The sequence below is a fragment of the Sturnira hondurensis genome, unplaced genomic scaffold (assembly GCF_014824575.4).
Source record: "Sturnira hondurensis isolate 20B ecotype Veracruz unplaced genomic scaffold, ASM1482457v3 Scaffold0003681, whole genome shotgun sequence".
NCBI classification, from domain to species: Eukaryota; Metazoa; Chordata; class Mammalia; order Chiroptera; family Phyllostomidae; genus Sturnira; species Sturnira hondurensis.
This window is the reverse complement of record NW_028076312.1, coordinates 3811946-3828291: the sequence shown is the minus strand read 5'-3', so window position 1 is coordinate 3828291 and position 16346 is coordinate 3811946. Positions and strand designations below refer to the sequence as shown.

General features: G+C 42.7%; 1 protein-coding gene across 1 annotated transcript in view; it reads left to right on the top strand.

The window, feature by feature from the left end:
- The window catches only part of UNC80 (unc-80 subunit of NALCN channel complex), a 157183-nt gene that overhangs the window by 74577 nt on the left and 66260 nt on the right, over positions 1-16346 (top strand). Inside the window, exons 21-23 of the mRNA XM_037042137.1 lie at positions 3197-3397; positions 10444-10551; positions 11652-11790. Coding sequence (XP_036898032.1) covers positions 3197-3397; positions 10444-10551; positions 11652-11790 — 448 coding nt within the window. The remainder of the gene's footprint in view (positions 1-3196; positions 3398-10443; positions 10552-11651; positions 11791-16346) is intronic.

Sequence of the window (16346 nt, the reverse complement as noted above, 5' to 3'; positions counted from 1 at the left end):
CTCAGAGATCATAGTGCTTGGCCTTCACTACTGAAACAGTCCCCACAGCCATCTGATTCTGAGAATTTCTGAGGCAGCTGTTTTTCAGGCAAAGGTTTTAGTGAAGTCTAACCTGCATATTGAAAAGCATACAAAACCTATGTGTGTGGCTCAGTAAATTTTCAACACGTGAGCACATCTGTTTAACCACCACCAGGTAGAGAAGAACCTTAGCAACATCCTAGAAGCCCCTCCCAGGCCACCTCCTAGGCACTGCCTTCCCCATGCTGTGCCCATGGCTGTAACTGCTAACACCACGGAAAGTACTTTTGTCTGTTTTTTGAAATGCATACATCCCATCATGTGCCAGATCCTCCTTTGTGTCTTTCTTTTGTCTGTATGAGTGTGAGTCCTCCGGCCTTGTTCTTCTTTCTGTATGGCCTAGCCTGTTCTTGGCGAGCTCTGTTTACACACAGAATCACCTAGTCAATGTCCGTAGAAAAGCTTCCAAAGCAGGCTTATATGGAATGTAAAGATCGTTTGAAATTGAGAAATTGTCATTGTTATTATAGTGAGTCTTCCCATGTACAAAATAGCCTGTCTGTCTCCATTGATTTATGCCCCTCCGCTTATCTACGTCCTTAAGTTTCCTTTAATATGGGTTGTTTGTTTGTTTGTTTGTTTTTTAGTTTTCTGTGTGGTGCTCTGTGCACAAACACTCTGTAAGTGTGTTTAGACACTGAACAATGAAACACACTTTAAATATTTAGATGAAATCACTGATGAAACTTTCTAAACCTAAAAATTCCTTTGTAGGGGCATGTTTAATTACACATTCAATTTATTTAATATGAGTAAGACCATTCATATCTTCTATTTCCTCTGTGAGCAGTTTACTAAATTGATCTTTGTCCTAGGAATTTGTTAATTGAATCCAAATAGTCACATTTATTAGCAAAAGGGTATTTATAATATTCTTTTAAGATCATTAGAGGCATTTTAAAATCCATGGACGATAACTCCCATATATGCACCTATTGTCTTCCCGTGGTCCTGCTCCTTCGTGTGCCCGGTCATCACGCTGACTCCCGGACGTGGTGGGTGAGCAGTCATAGAAGTGCAGTGGTGAATGCAGGTCATAGGTCTGTCAAACCTGTAGAGTGCGTGACACCAAGAGTGAACCCTAAAGTGAACTGTGGGCTTTGGGTGACACTGATGTGTCAGTGTAGGGTCATTGGTCGGAGCAAATGTAGCCCCCAGTGGGGGATGTTGTTGATGAAGGGGGCTGTGCGTGGGCCGGGGCAGGGGGTCTCGGAGAACTGGCCATGCTTCCTGCTCAACTTTGCTGTGAACCTAAAACTGCTCTCAAAGTTTACTAATTTGTTGAATTATAAAATTACGGAGGCTCTAGATGACGTTAACTCTCTCCGGAGATGATTTGTCTTATCCTCGGGCAGACAGCAAAGAGTGTCGCCTCAGTCCAGTCAGGAACTAAGCAGACCTGCCTGGCACTATTTCCACCCTCCTCCCTCCCCACATACACACGTCTCTGAGTAGGAAGCCGTGTGAGGTTCAGTGAGAGTTTCAGGTATGTCCTCTCATTCTTGATGGGTCTGAAACTCTGGTTTCGTTTGCCTATCACAGTGAAGGTGCCAAAATCTCACTGTGCTTTGTCAGCTGATTTCTGCTTGGCCTTAATCAGTAAATCCCTAGAAGAAAAAGCAGCCACACAGGGGACATCCCTGGGCAGAGGTTTAAAATTGTACGTTTCTAGGTCACCTCCACCTCCATCACAGATGTACCAAACCAGAACTTCCTAAAGAACTAAAGTGAGTAATATGTTCATTTTTATGTCAGTTTACTTGGTGGTGGTGGTGGTGGTGGTGGTGGTTGTTAAGGGTCCTTGGTGTTTCTCTTAAATGGCTACATTTGAGAATCACAGAGGAAACCTTACGGTCCTTACCATAAGGTTTGATACTGGTGCTCTGCCTCGCACCAGTATCAACGGGTACATCAGGGATATTTAGGGAATCTTGAGAGAGATGTGGATATTCTTCTCAGAAAACCTGTTTGTTTAAAAACTTTGATGAGTATGAAGTAGTGATAGCGTGTTTGACATGGCATTGGTGGTTGTTACTGATTTTCTTTGTCTCGGAGTAAGCAAAGCTTCTCCATGTTAAGGAACTGTGTGTCAGCCCTGCTGAGCAGGTCGGATTGGCCTTCCCCATGGAGACCTACTCTGTTCTCCACCCAGTGTGGCACACACCTTGTCCCAGGCTAGGTGCTGGGGTGGGAGCTAGTTTCAGGACGGGTGGAAGCGTTCCGAGGATTGCTCTTACGCCCCTTGGACTGACCTTGTGGCTCTAGAAATGCCACTGCCTGTTTAGGAAACAGCTGGAGGAGTTACGGATGCAAGGGCTTTCATTCCTTACCTCCACACAACTATGTCCTTAAATCCACTGAGTTCTCTTCTGGAATCTGATTTGGGAAGTCCGGGAGATGTGGGAATTTGAGCCAGATCAAGTCACAAGTGAGGAACTAGAATGGCTCAAAAGACCAAAAAAATGTATATGTATATGTATATGTATATGTGTGTGTGTGTGTGTGTGTGTGTGTGTGTATATATATATATATATATATATATATATATATATATATATATATAAAATCTCTTGGAGATGGGAAATAAAATACTGCAGTGGAATTCAAGGCCCAGTTGAAGGTTATAGGTCAGGATGGAAGATAGAGAACTGTTTTCCAGTTCCATGAATGTGGGCTGGACTCAAAGACCATCCCACCTGTGAAAAGTCAGCCAATCCTTTGGGACAGAAGTGCTCATCAGTGTATGCTGTATTATATGGCTTCCTCCATTACTTAAGAGCTAAAAAAAGTACATATTTTGAGTTCAAAATCTTCATTTGAAAATACATGGAAATCATATACTCCATAATAATGACCATTTTAGGTTTTTGAAGATCACGTAAGCATTTACTGTTTCAAAGAGATCTTTCTATCAAGTGTGATGGAAGGAGCAAAAGAAGCCAAGTACACTAAGGCTTGTACCTCTGTTCTCTCGTGGAATTACAGAGTCATTGTGGTTTCTGGACCCAACAAGGAAGGTTGACCTTGAACTTTCCATCTTCCACCCTATATGTAGGTTCATAGTCAGTCTGCACTCTGGTTGCTCGGTGGAGTCTCAGTGGTGTCTGTGTTCCAGGTCATGATCTTGCTGTGCAACCAGCAAAGCTTCATCTGCACCCACATCGACTACTGCCACCCACACTGCTACCTGCACCACAGCCGCTCCTGTGCCCGGCTGGTCCGGGCCATCAAGCTGCTCTATGGAGACACGGTGGACTCCCTCCGGGAGAACAACAACGTCAGCAATGTGGCTCTCCGGGGCAAGAAACAGAAGGAGGTACGTGAGTGATGAGTAGACAATGTGCCAGTTTTAGGGAGAATGATGTCCTAAGAACCTCTTACCTGGAAATAAAAACTTCAGGCCACTGCAGTTGTATCATAGGCTACAGTTTTCTGTGATTCTGAGCAAAGGGAGGAGATGAGTGCAAGAAAAACAGATGCTTTGTCTTCATGTCTGTGAACAAAAATGGAATCTTTTCCCAGGTTTTGTCTTATTTCCATGAATGAATCTGAACTCATGGGGTGGTGGCAATGAGGAGGTTATTGTGGTAGGCAGACGAATACCCCCAAGAGGTTTGCATCTTAATTTTTGGAATCTGTGACTATGTTACTTCATGTGATAGAAGGAATTTTGACGATGTGAATTAAGAATTTCAAAATGGGAAGAGTATCCTGAATTATCCAGGCAGACCCAATGTAAATCATAAAGGTTCTTATAAGTGATAAAAGGAGACAGGAGAGGCAGAGAATGAGATGCAACAGCAGACTCAGAGGTCACAGTAGGCATGGCCATGAGCCAAGAATTGCTGGCAGCCTCTTAGAAGATGCAAACGGTAAAGAAATGGATGATTCCCAAAAGCCTCCAGAAGGAACACAGCCCTGCCAATCCAGTGTAGACTTCCGACCTTCAGAACTGTAAGACAGTCGACTTGTGTTGTTTTAAGACATGAAGGTTGCAGTCATTTGTTACAGCACCAATAGGGAACTGATACAATTATGCATTAAGAAAGAAGTAATAAATGGCCCAAGTATTCACAGATAAATAAATAACAGAGAAATCTAGGTCAGATCAGACCTAGAAGCTCCTTCAGGAAACTCCTGTTGTGTCTTCTAAGCAGTCAACAGCACTTTTCTGACAGCTGAGAACAGCTGCCCCGCTCCTGCCAGGGGAGGCCTGGGTCCCCACCTGCCCCTGAGCAGGCCCACTGGCCAAGCCAGCCGACTGACGCTGCGGGCTGCCCCTGCAGCTGCTTCTCCCAAGTTGTTTTGCAAACAGATTTTTATAGAGTATCTATTCATTTCAGTGAGCATTCACCGTGCACCTGCTATTGGCACAGTATTCAGCCAGACATTCTGGGAGACAGAAAAAATAAAAAGTAGAAGCTGAGGGTCTTTTGCAAGTCAGGTTTGGTGGGTTGGGGGGATGACAATACCATACAAGTCAAACAACTAGAGAACCTGAGTTAGAAAGAATGTTTCACGGCTGAGTTGTGTAGCAGTTTTTAATGTTTTAGCACTTGCAAAGGGGTTTCTTTTAACTACAACCTTTTATTATGAAAGTAACAGAGGTTCTTTGAAGAAATTCTGGATAATACAAGAGATTTTAAGGAAAAATACAAGTATCTCATGCATCTTATTTAAGCTAATTCACCTTCTGGGATATGATTTTTTAGTAGCTTTTTGAAGCATCTGTGTGAGGTGATTAGGCAGGCCTATATAATTAACAAAGTGCTTGTGGGTTCTTGCGAACCTTGTGCAAGAAACATTGTTCTCCCAGTTTCATAGATGAAAAAAGTTGAGGCTCAGAAAGATGGAGTGTCCACACTTCACACCTATAACTCATCTAGGCTTCAATTTAGAAATGTGGAATATCAACGTCAGGACTTTTTTAACCAGGTTCTGTTGCCTCTCATGGTGTTCAAACTAAACAAGTTCTTAAGAGAAAGGAGGTGGGGAATAGTCACTGTGGGTAACAAATAAACTGTATAAACTGCTAATTGGTGACACAAAATGAAAAATATATACATAAGTATGTTTGTGTGTATGCAGTGTATATGTATGTGTGTATACACACACATCTATATCTCAAACATAAATAAGACTACATTCAAAGAAAACCAATTTTCATTTAGAAAACTGCTCCTTCATGTAAAAACTCCCTTAGATTTAGTAGAAAACAGTATGTGTTGGCAGTTGCAAAAATCTACCAGTCTACAATTAATGTTCACCGTTCACCACACACACTCTGAGACTTCTTTCTGCCATTGTCTGCTCCAAAGATACCTTCACCCGTGAGTTCATCCAAACCCCCTTCAAGGTCCAACTCAAACGCTGCTTCCTCCTTGAAACCTTTTCTGATCTCCCCAGTGTTAACCACAAGACACACTGCAGGTGGATGAGTAATGTTATTTTCCTCCCTCCCTCTTCCTTTAAATGACACAACCATTTACTTGTGCTTTTTTGATTTTTCACTCAGCCAGTCATTCATTAATCCACCCATCCATCTCTCGGTTAAACAAATTTTCTAAGAAGTGGACCATGCCAAGTTCATACTATGGTGTAATAATGAGCACAAGAGATACAGTCCTTGTCCTCATGGGATGCACACAGTCTAACTCAGTTAGAGAGATGGGCCTTAAGTGTTCTAACCTGATGTAAACCTGCAACAGCAAAAAGCATAATGGAGGAGAGACATGGTATGCTGAGAAAGCTTATGAACAAGGCTTTGAACTTGTCAGAGGAACTAAGACGGCCTCTCCAATAAAGTGACAGATGAGCTTTGACAGCGGATGCAATGATGTTAATTGGATACAGAATTTTCCAACCACAGAGAAGAAATGAGTAGGAAGAACCTTGGCGGGAACACAGAGGGCTGCGGCGCATGAGAAGGCTGCACAGACGGATAGAAACCAGGCCTCGCAGGGCCGCCCGAACCTTGGGAAGTCATTTTGTTCTTTACCCTGTGGGTTAGTGGCACGCTCTAAGAGGTTTTAAAATCACTCCATCTGCAGAATGGACCTATTGATATCCCTATTTCTCCTGTGCCTTAATTATAAACTTCTTGAGAACTGAGGCAGCCTTGTACATTTTGTGTCCTGTGTGATATCTAACGAGTGGGCTGTATAGCTCTGGATGTTTCGTGTGTATCCTCCTCCTGTGGGCCAACCAGGACGCTGGGCTGAAGCAGCAGGAAAGCACCAATATTCTGCATTGCTTACATTTCTGGGAGGAAAAGAGAAAGTAAAGCAGAAGTGATTGTCCTCTGTTGTTAACTCATCCAAGTTAGCCATACCAGTGCAGAACTGAAAAATGTAGTGAGTCTTCTATACCCATTTTATTTCCAAAATGCCAGCCTCCTGTTCCAGCTCAGTTTCCCTCCCTCTCATGGTGTTTCCATTGGCCTGTTTTGAATCTGTCACAGAAATGAACGATGCCCACACTCCCAGAGCCCACATGAAGACAGTGTGCAAGATATCCAGAATGAAAGTAGAGGTTCTGAATAAAATCAGGCTTTATGAGCAATTGGTGGTTTGTTCCTCTCTCCTTGTCAATTGGTTTTATGGTGGAATATGTAGGTGGTAGCTGTACATTTTGTTAGCCCACCTCACTCTCATCGGTCTGCTCATCAGCATTTTAGTGCTCGCAGACTCTCCGACCATGCTGCTAGTCCATGCTGGTTCACGTCCAAACTCGAGGGCTTGCTGCACACTGCCACTGTACAGCTATTAAGTTCACCAAAGAATCCTTTGATTTTTTATTGCGTATCTGTACCTTCTCTAGTGCTATTTTCTAAGTAGATTACCTTAGTTTACTGTGCATAGAGCGCACCCGTGTTTTTTGGTCCAAACTTTCTGGGAAAAAAATCTTTTGTATTAATTTATAATTCAGTTTTTTATTTAGATATATTTAGAAATAACACTGATTGTCATATTCTAGGGTATTATTTTGCACACAGATATCATTCATTGCTTTCCAGAGTTACACTTTTAACACATAAGCATACATAAAAGAATTAAAAACATTAATGGGAGGGAGGTGGGGAGCACTGGGCGGGGGGCGGGCAGGGCTGGGAATATAAGACAGAAAACTGTACTTGAACAAGAATTAAATAAAAATAAAATTAAATTAAAAAAAAAACCAAAAAACCCATTTATGTAGATACAGAATTAGTACCACCCATATATAATGTCCATGCTTATTTTTCCCTCAAAAGGTTGGGCAAAAACGTGTGCATTATACATGGAAAAATATGGTAAGTGTTCAGTTTGAGCTTGCTGATGGAAAAAGAGTAGATAAACATTATTTTGTTACTTTCAGCCTGAAGAGGTGAGGGGTAAGGAGGGGAGACTTCGGTCTCCCCTAGTAGATGCACTCACCCTGAGGGCGAGAATGATGGGTGCTCCGCCCCTCAGCACGTCTCCTGAATTCAGCTCAGTTCCCGGCATACGCTTAACTCAATAAATGAGTTACTTGAATTACTGAATAGGTAAATAAAATTTTTTACTTAAAATAATTTTCATGCCTCCCTAGTTAATAATTTTGTGTTGTAAGGAACAGAACCCCACTGAAATGTAGTCAAGTGATCAGAAAGTTTCTTCAAAGGGTCTGTCAGAATCTCTCAGAACCAGGGAGAGATGGGAAGCACAGCCAAGCCACAAGGAGTGAGGAATAGCTGCTGTGCATCTCAGGACAGATGTGGCCTCTCATCTCTGCTGCTTTCCACATCTTTTCCACCTGCCCACTCATCTCCGTCCCCTAACCGGCTCCTGCTGCCTTTTCCATCATGTACTTCAACTGAAAATCCCAATCATTTCTTCTCACCCCAGCCACCATCGCAAAGTGAATCAGACTCAGTGTCCCTTAATCTCCTAGGATGGGCATTTGGTGGGTCCAGTTCCTTTCTTTTTGATCCAGACATATCAAGTGATAAATCCCTGACCACTGGAAGGATTGGTGTTGCATAGTGAATTTGATCCAGGGTGGTCAGGACGAGGAGAGAAGACAGGGAGTCAGGTATGATGTGTATGTCTGTGACATGTGTAGAGAAGAGACTGACAGCAGTTCAGTCTCTATACCACCCCCAGCAAGCATCCCCCCAATATCCCTGACAACTCTTGGCGCTGTGCTTCCTCGAGTAGACCAACTCAATGATAAATGGTATCCTCTGTTAGTCTGGCCTTTAGTTTGGGGTTACTGGTCTCGGGTTTCTTTCTATTTCCCCGCTTGGTCTATAATTCCAACCCCCATGTGTACCTTGCAGTTCACTAAAATTTCTAATGCTTCCAAGAATCACCAATAACCAGTAGATACCTTCAGAATGAGCCTCCTACTCCCTCCAGTTCCTAGTTCTTTTCTCACCAAGTTTTACACCAAGTTACCAAAGCAAAAGCAACTGACAATGGCCTTGTTAGTCTGAGCTAGGGGTCACAGCAGCGGAGGGACTTTAGGACCTTCACATGGCACACCCGAGTGTCCGTCACACAGGCACCCATCATGTCCGTCTGTCCAGCATGAGCAGGTCAGTCAGGAGGAGTGACTAGCTTGTCTCTCTAGTTAAAATTCCTATGATTTAATCAAAGAATATTTTTCTGCATAAATAACCCTAAGAAAGACAAAATATCCAGCCAAAGGTGAAAAAGATGAAATATTTACAAAATTCAAAAAAAACACATTTTAAAATAATTGTAATTATCTGGGGAATATTGATTATAAGACCACAGTGAATTGAATTGTTTCAGCGTAGGCACCACACACAGAACGTCCTCATAGTGGTGTTAAGATGCATGAGGGGAGATGATGAAAGGAAACAGGTGGTGGTCATCACTGGGGTGGGGATTTTAGGCATTTTTGGTTTTGTTTTCTTCATAGTTTTTCCAGGTTTTCTAGATAGTCTGCCATTTGCATGTATTATTTTATAAATGGAATAAAAGAGAGATGCCACTTCTAAAATAACTTGACTTCTTAAAAAGGAAGTCAGTGATACCTCTATGTTTATATGGAAAATGATGGTCATGTATAATTTTGGAGCAGTTTTCAAATTATAAAAAAATAGGCATGATGTTGGTGCTGTATACTGTTTTTTATTCATAGAAAAAAATGCAGGTTTTCTCTCTCCATATGTGTTGTCCCCAAGTATGTGCTTCCAAGATTTTACTTTCAGAAAACACAGCAACATCTTTGATTCATTTCCAAGTGGATTCACTTAAAAAGTTCATTCTATACCAGTTTCATAATAGATGTGTTGTCTTGGGTCTTTTTGTCAGAGTTTTAAAAGACTTTCTTGGAACATGCATGTACTTTCAGATTTGCCCTTTCCTTCAAAATATCTGCATCTATAACACTGTGAAGCACTGTTCAAAGTTCTTAAGGGTTTCAGGGATTTTTTCCCTTTGGCATCAAGGGAGAAAGTGTTTCACTGACATGGTCCTGGACAAACGAGCATTTATTCCATGCGGAGGAATGGATCCCTCTTTGCACAGCCTGCCTGCAGCATAGAAATAGGGGGAACCTGGACTCACGACACATAAACAGGGCCCGACACCATGAGGACCGAGCATTCTCCCAGCTGCTCTGTCCACGCCATTCCTTGGCATTTGGGGAGTCAGGAGAAGACAGTCTCCTTCGTGCTTCCAACGGATGAGTTGGCCCATTCCTGGACTCTGGCCGAGGACCAGTTTGGAAGAACTGCTGCCTCCAATGAACAAGTGCGCTTTTTCACAGAAGCCAATTTACATGTGCAACTCAGGTCCAGGTGATAGATGTTATGAACTCACCCTTCCCCAATGAGACCTTTATCTTTCCTTCCTAACTCTCCTTCGTAGAATAGTTTCATTCTTGTGTGACCAAATGGTTGACTCCTAACATCCAACACTGTGGAGGGACTATTAGGTGGAGTGACTATTAGGTAGAGTAACTATTAGGTGGAGTGACTATTAGGTGGAGTGGATTTTAACTGAATTAATCTTTTAAAAGAAACAGCTTAGTGAAATAAAATCAGCCCTAAAATGGAAGTCAAGAGGTCCTTGTTCCTTTTCTTATTCTGCTAATAACCAGTTTTACAGCTCGGTCGAGTTAACTCACCTCTCTGGTTCCCAGTTCCCTCAGTGATAAAGAAGAATTTGTTGCTAAATATCTCTAAAGTTTTCTTTTTATTACACAATTCACTGCTTTTAATTTTCAAAGAGTGCAGAGCCACAGAAAGGCCGGAGGCCATCTTTCTTATCCCACGAAGACAGTGGTTTGGAGAATCAGGGTTTGGAAACAGCACTGTTGGCTTTGGAGGGAGCTCAACACCCCTCAGGACATATCTCCTGTGTTTTTCAGTGCTCAGATAAGTCGTGCCTGAGAACACCTTCTCTGAAGAAGAGAGTGTCAGATGCCAACCTGGAAGGGAAGAAGGACTCTGGAATGCTGAAGTACATCAGACTGCAGGTATGGACACCGGAGCAGAGACAGTCATGGAGCCGTATCAGGAGTCTGTTGGCTAGAGTCTGGGAGTTACAGTGCCAGCTGGCATAGTGCCAGTATGATGGTCCCCGTAACTGGTGAGCAAGGGTGCCACCAAGTGTGCAAGGAAAATATCCTTGCTCAACAGCCAGCTTCCACTAAGACGAGGTTTGGGGAGCTTGGCTGTCCCTGTGCCTTTTCCCTCTCCCTCCACACCAGGGGTGCTAACCTCCCACCAGTGCGTGGCTGTGGTGCTCACAGGTCTTGAAATGACACAGTCTGGGCTCACATCTGCTGCTCTGGCCCTGGTCCTTGCGCAAGTTACATAATTTCTCTCATTTTAGATACAATTCCTGCAAAAATGGGGATTATAACAGTAGACCCATCTCAAAGGATTATGGCATGGATTAAATAGAGCAGTGCACTTACCCACTTATTCATGATTGACACTTTGATATATTGTTATTACAACCTGAGCTCTAAATCATAATACATATCCCCAGGGGGAAAAAACTTTTATGATTTTTCTGGGAAGTATTTAAAAGGATAGTTAAAGACCTAGACTTGCTAGATAAATTTTGTGGGCTAATCTGGGGCAATAACCACATGGTATAATAGGATTTCATAGGAAAACGCCATCCAAATTCACACTGGGTTAGAAAAGTATCTTTCTTAATAGAGTTCCTTTGAAAATTAGAGGCTACTTACAGTTTTCAGTGGAAAGCAACCCTAATAAGGAAAACGGGATGCTCGGAAAGCCCATAGGGACTTTTAGCACAGATATGTTACTGGAGACTTTTTTTCCCGTAGACCTGAATTTACTCTACAGCTTATTGCTTAGGTGTTTGCAAAAGCAGTTTTCATGGTGAAAGCATCATAACATTAGCATGATTTTTTCTGATTATGCACCAACTCATAAGATACAAAGCTTATTATACACTGTGCCAATAAACATGCTCCCTTATAAGAAAGTATTTTAAGGTCATTTGAGGGAGGCCAAAAGGGAAGTGGCACTTATGTTTCAAGGGAAGTAGGACAATCAGTGTCTGCAAAAATTTGAAGCCGAGATTTCCATCTCCCCCCAGGTGATGAGCCTGTCGCCCGCTCCCTTATCTCTGCTAATCAAGGCCGCGCCAATTCTGACGGAGGAGATGTACGGAGACATCCAGCCAGCTGCCTGGGAGCTCCTGCTCAGCATGGATGAGCACATGGCTGGGGCAGCGGGTAAGGAAAGACCACCTTCGACCTTGGTCCTGCTGCCATGCGTCACGGTGTGTAAACAGGAGAGAGATGTATTCCTCCCACTTTCGCTCCTAGGTCAGATGGACAGCAATTGCTAGAACTCTGGGTGGAGCTGTGCACTAGAGGGAGGCAGGCCTGACTCCCGTGTGCAAGCTTCATCCCACCGTGCAATTTGCACAGAAGCGCAGGGCTGTCCCAGTGGGTTTCCAAGTCGTAGAGAATGGTTTTCCCCTGAACCTGCATTTTCACTTTATTTCACAAAAGATAACATTCTTTTTGTTTGATTTCCCATGAACCACACTCATTCACTTTCTTAAATCTTATGCAGGCCATGTTCCATATCCAAATTTCAGCGTCGAGACAGATTTGTTGAAATTTAAGTGACTTATCCGAAGATACATACTTAGTAAATGGTTGATGCAAAGTGTGGATTCTTCACCATTTTCCCTGCTTTTGAACACATTTCTTTAGTTTTATGTACTCATTTTAATTGCAAAATATGGTGAAAATAATACAAAAGTGTGTGAAGCTAACAGTATCACTCTTTTCCCCAAGACTCTCAGTCCCTTTCTCCAGAGGTGAAACTTTTGAAGTTTCTCGGGCACCTTGTCGGGTACACTAGACACACATATGTATGGAAGCATGTATTTATATATTACATGTTTCCTTCTTTACACATAAAGGACAATACCAATTACACTTTGCACTTTTCATTTGTATCTAGGAAACCTTGTTGTTTTTTTTAAAGTTTTGGCTTTATTTGAGTAAAAACCAATTTAACTTGGGCAGTGCAAACCCGAAGTGTTGGGAAGCTCTCCAACTGGACCTGGAGCATCTCTCCCCCAGGGAGAGACTTGCACAGAGAAAGGACAGCAACCAAGGAAGACAACTGCGATCGACTACAGCTCAAAGCCTACTTGCTTGTTTGTGACTGGCTGTACTTAGAGAACCAATTTATAACCTTGATGCGTTTCCAGGCATAGATTTGGGTTCGCTTTCATAGACCACCACGACGCTGGAGCCACATCAGTCTGATGGCCTCCTTGTTTAACTAATTTAACTCTTTCTTCCTCTTCATCATCTTCTCATACATGAGGGACTGATCAAAAATTTGGTATTAGCACCACTCTCAGTCACCGTTAGAGTTAAGTTGCTCTTGCCTCATTGTGAAACTCACGGGTTATGTTGTCAGATCGGTGGAAGCATTGTTCTTGCTGTTCATCTCATTGTTCATCTCGTTGCTGTTTCTCTGAGCACAGCGAGCCCATTTCATGTACTGCTGATGTCTGTGAGCATGCATATAAGACCTCTGAGAGAACACAGCACCCCGGGGAGACTGCAGTGATAACTGTGAGGAGGATAATACTGAGAGACTGAAGTATCTGCCTTAGCTGGGGCCCCCATGAGCCAAACCAGCTGGTATCAAATAAATCAAAGAATGAACCTGAAAGGAGAATAGCTAATTCACTTGTTTGTTAGTTTCTTGGATTTGCTACAGTACAGAGGTGCCGATCCAGGCATGAGGCATGTGCAATGGCACAGACTCCTTCTTTTTTAGACAATAAGTAATCTTAAGCAATTCTATTACCTAACTTAAAATGATTCTAAAACCGCCCTAGCAAGAAACTTCAGGGATTTTTGTCATGCAGCTATGGCCTCAGCAGTAGATTCAGCAATAGTTGCTAGAGTCAAGGTGCATTAACAGAGAAAAATCAAGTGTTGAAAAAGCAAAAGGAAGGTGGGATTTGGAGAGAGGCAGGCTTGCAGAACTGACTACCTGAGAGCTGGGTGACTTCCTTTTCTAGCTGTGTTGCCTGGTAATTCTGTTCCTGCTGTGGCCTGAGGGCAAGATGGTGCACCGCTTATTGCCACCGCCCTAAAGTCAAGTTGTAGAGGGGTCAAGCCCTGATCAACTGCACATGAGGGTCAGTAGTTCAAGTGGAAAGTTAGAAGGAAGATAAAATCACCTCCTTCTGCCTTTTTTAGTAAGACGTGGAGGGGTGGTAACATTTTTGCCATCAGTCTATTCCTAGTTCCTGGTCTCAATTTGGCTTCCTGGCAACTTCATTTTTCATTCCTGGGTCCAAGACCCTATGCTGTCTCGAAACTAAGTTTTATTTACCAAAGAGTCGCCTAGACCACATGAACTAGAAAGACATTTGGGTTAGTTTCTATGTTTCCAAGTTGTACTTGGTTTATGTGAATGCTTGTTTTTAAGCGAATTAAATTGAGATCTTTACAAATTAATTTTGGCAATACCATTTGAAGGAAGAAAAATACCGTACATCTATAACATTTATGTGTAGACATATATAACATACAGAAAGACACAGAGATCTTACTATTTTCATTTTAAAATTTTATCCATGAGATGGGTATCATAATGGAAAAACCACTAGTTTTTAAGAGAACATTTGGATCCAAATTGTGTTTCTAGTAGATACAATAAGTTAAATTTACCTGCTCAGGTGGCTAAAGCTTTTACTAATATTTGTGGAAAAGACTTTGAAGATTTTTCATTCACATATTTTAATAGCTTCCTTCTTGCTGTTAAGAATGTACTCCCAGAATTTGTATTCAAAGAATGGCTCTGGATTCCAAGAGAAAACCAAGTAGAACATTTCTATCTCAAAAGCACAGAGAAAGGATGCAAATTTCTTCAAGAAGGACTTTAGTTTCCCAAATCCAGGTTTTTAACAGTATCTGCAAGCCTGTTTAGCTGAATGCTGGAGGTTTGGGGATTGGTAAAAAAGATAGGTGGGCTTTGCATTGTGTCTAGATCCACACTTCCGTTCCTGTAAAGACTCTGTTTTTAAGACAAGTACACTTGTTCTTAATTCCTCAAAAAATTGGGTTGCAGTTTGAATATCAAGACTGTGACTCATCCATCCAAATACATTATCTTCGGGGTTTTTTAAAAGATTTTCTTTATTTATCTTAGAGGGGAAGGGAAGGAGAGAGGGAGAGAAATATCAATGTATGGTTGCCTCTCATGTGTCCTCCGCCAGGAACCGGGAACTGGCCTGCAATCCAGGCATGTGCCCTGACTGGGAATTGAACTGTGATCGTGTGGTTTGCAGGCCCACGCTCAATCCACTGAGCTACACCAGCCAGGGCCTAGTTTGGTTTTTTATAACAGGAAGATCTCCAACTAAGATGGGGACCAAAAGATTCCTATATTCTATTTTTAGAGCTGTGTTTCTTTGGGGTGTTTCAGCGAAGCCTTCCACTGTGGCTTCAGAATGTTTCCGCCCACCCCCAGTATATAGTTTCATTTTAGCTTAGGGAACAAGGCCTAAAAATTATTTTATCAGGCTCTGCATATCAGCTTCCAAGTTGGCCAACGTCTGAACGTAGAGTCACTTTCAAAAATGTGTTTAAATCCTTTCAGATGTGTATCTTGTCAGGCTTCAGCCGGGCTTCAGGACAAAGAGAAAATACTTCTGGCAGTATCGAACTGCCCCATGGACTCAAGAAGGGGCTCAAAGAGTGTGTAAAAGACACTAGTCTCTCGAGAGCCATATCTGCCCAAAGGCAACCAAAAGAAGACAGAGGGCACAGTTCCCCTGAAAGCCGATCACAGTAGAAACTGAGCTTCTGGTGGGGCAGAACTCCTTTCTGTCTGGCCGCATTTGGGGACCCCCAACCTGGTGGTCGGCTAGCCAAATTCTCAGGCCGCAGACAGACAAAAAGCAAGGAGGCAGGCTGTTCTGGGAGAGAAAGGATGGGTAGTCAATGTTTTTCCCTGCCAATCTGGATCTGTAAAGGAAGGGGCAATGTGAAATTTTGCCTTCCGCTCTCAGCCAGCACCACAGACAGAGCTCTGGGAGCGCTGACTCTGATCAACATCCCCGTCTTTTGCCGGCTTCTGCCCACCTTCTCAGGATACCGTCCGGGCTCCAGAGCGAGTGGGTGCCCCTGTGTGTCTCAGCCCAGTCACCAATAACTGGGGAGGAGGAACATCTATTTCCTCCTTGAGACGACTCTTCCTCTTGGATCCCTCATAAATGGATGAGCTTGCCTAGGATGACTAACGGTCTCCACTGTGACCACTGTTCTTCAGGATCATCTTTGGTGTGGTTAGCTACTTTTTCAGCCTTGGAACAAAATTTGAGTCACCTGAGCCCTCACACTGGACCCAGTCCAGATGGAGTTGGACTCAGTCCAGTTTTTAAGTCTGACCCAGTCCGACTCTGACTGATTTCTGACTCAGTCGAGAAAAAGAAGTGCTCGAATAAATTCTGCAAGCTCACAACACAAAAGCGGAGATAATTTAGATGATGTTTTGAGACTGTGGGGAAAAGACGAGGGAGATTTTAAATTGTGTTTTTATAATTGCCACTGGTTTCTTCATCTATGCTACAGAGTATATTTATATATCTCATTGCTCATTAGCTTTATGACTTAGGACAACTAACCTTTTTCTCATTGACATTTGTATTTTCTGGAAATTAAAAAATAGTAATAGTACTATGATTTATGAAATTTCTTTCAGCTTCTCAGTCTCTTCTATCTCTAGGAAGGTAATAGAGTCTATA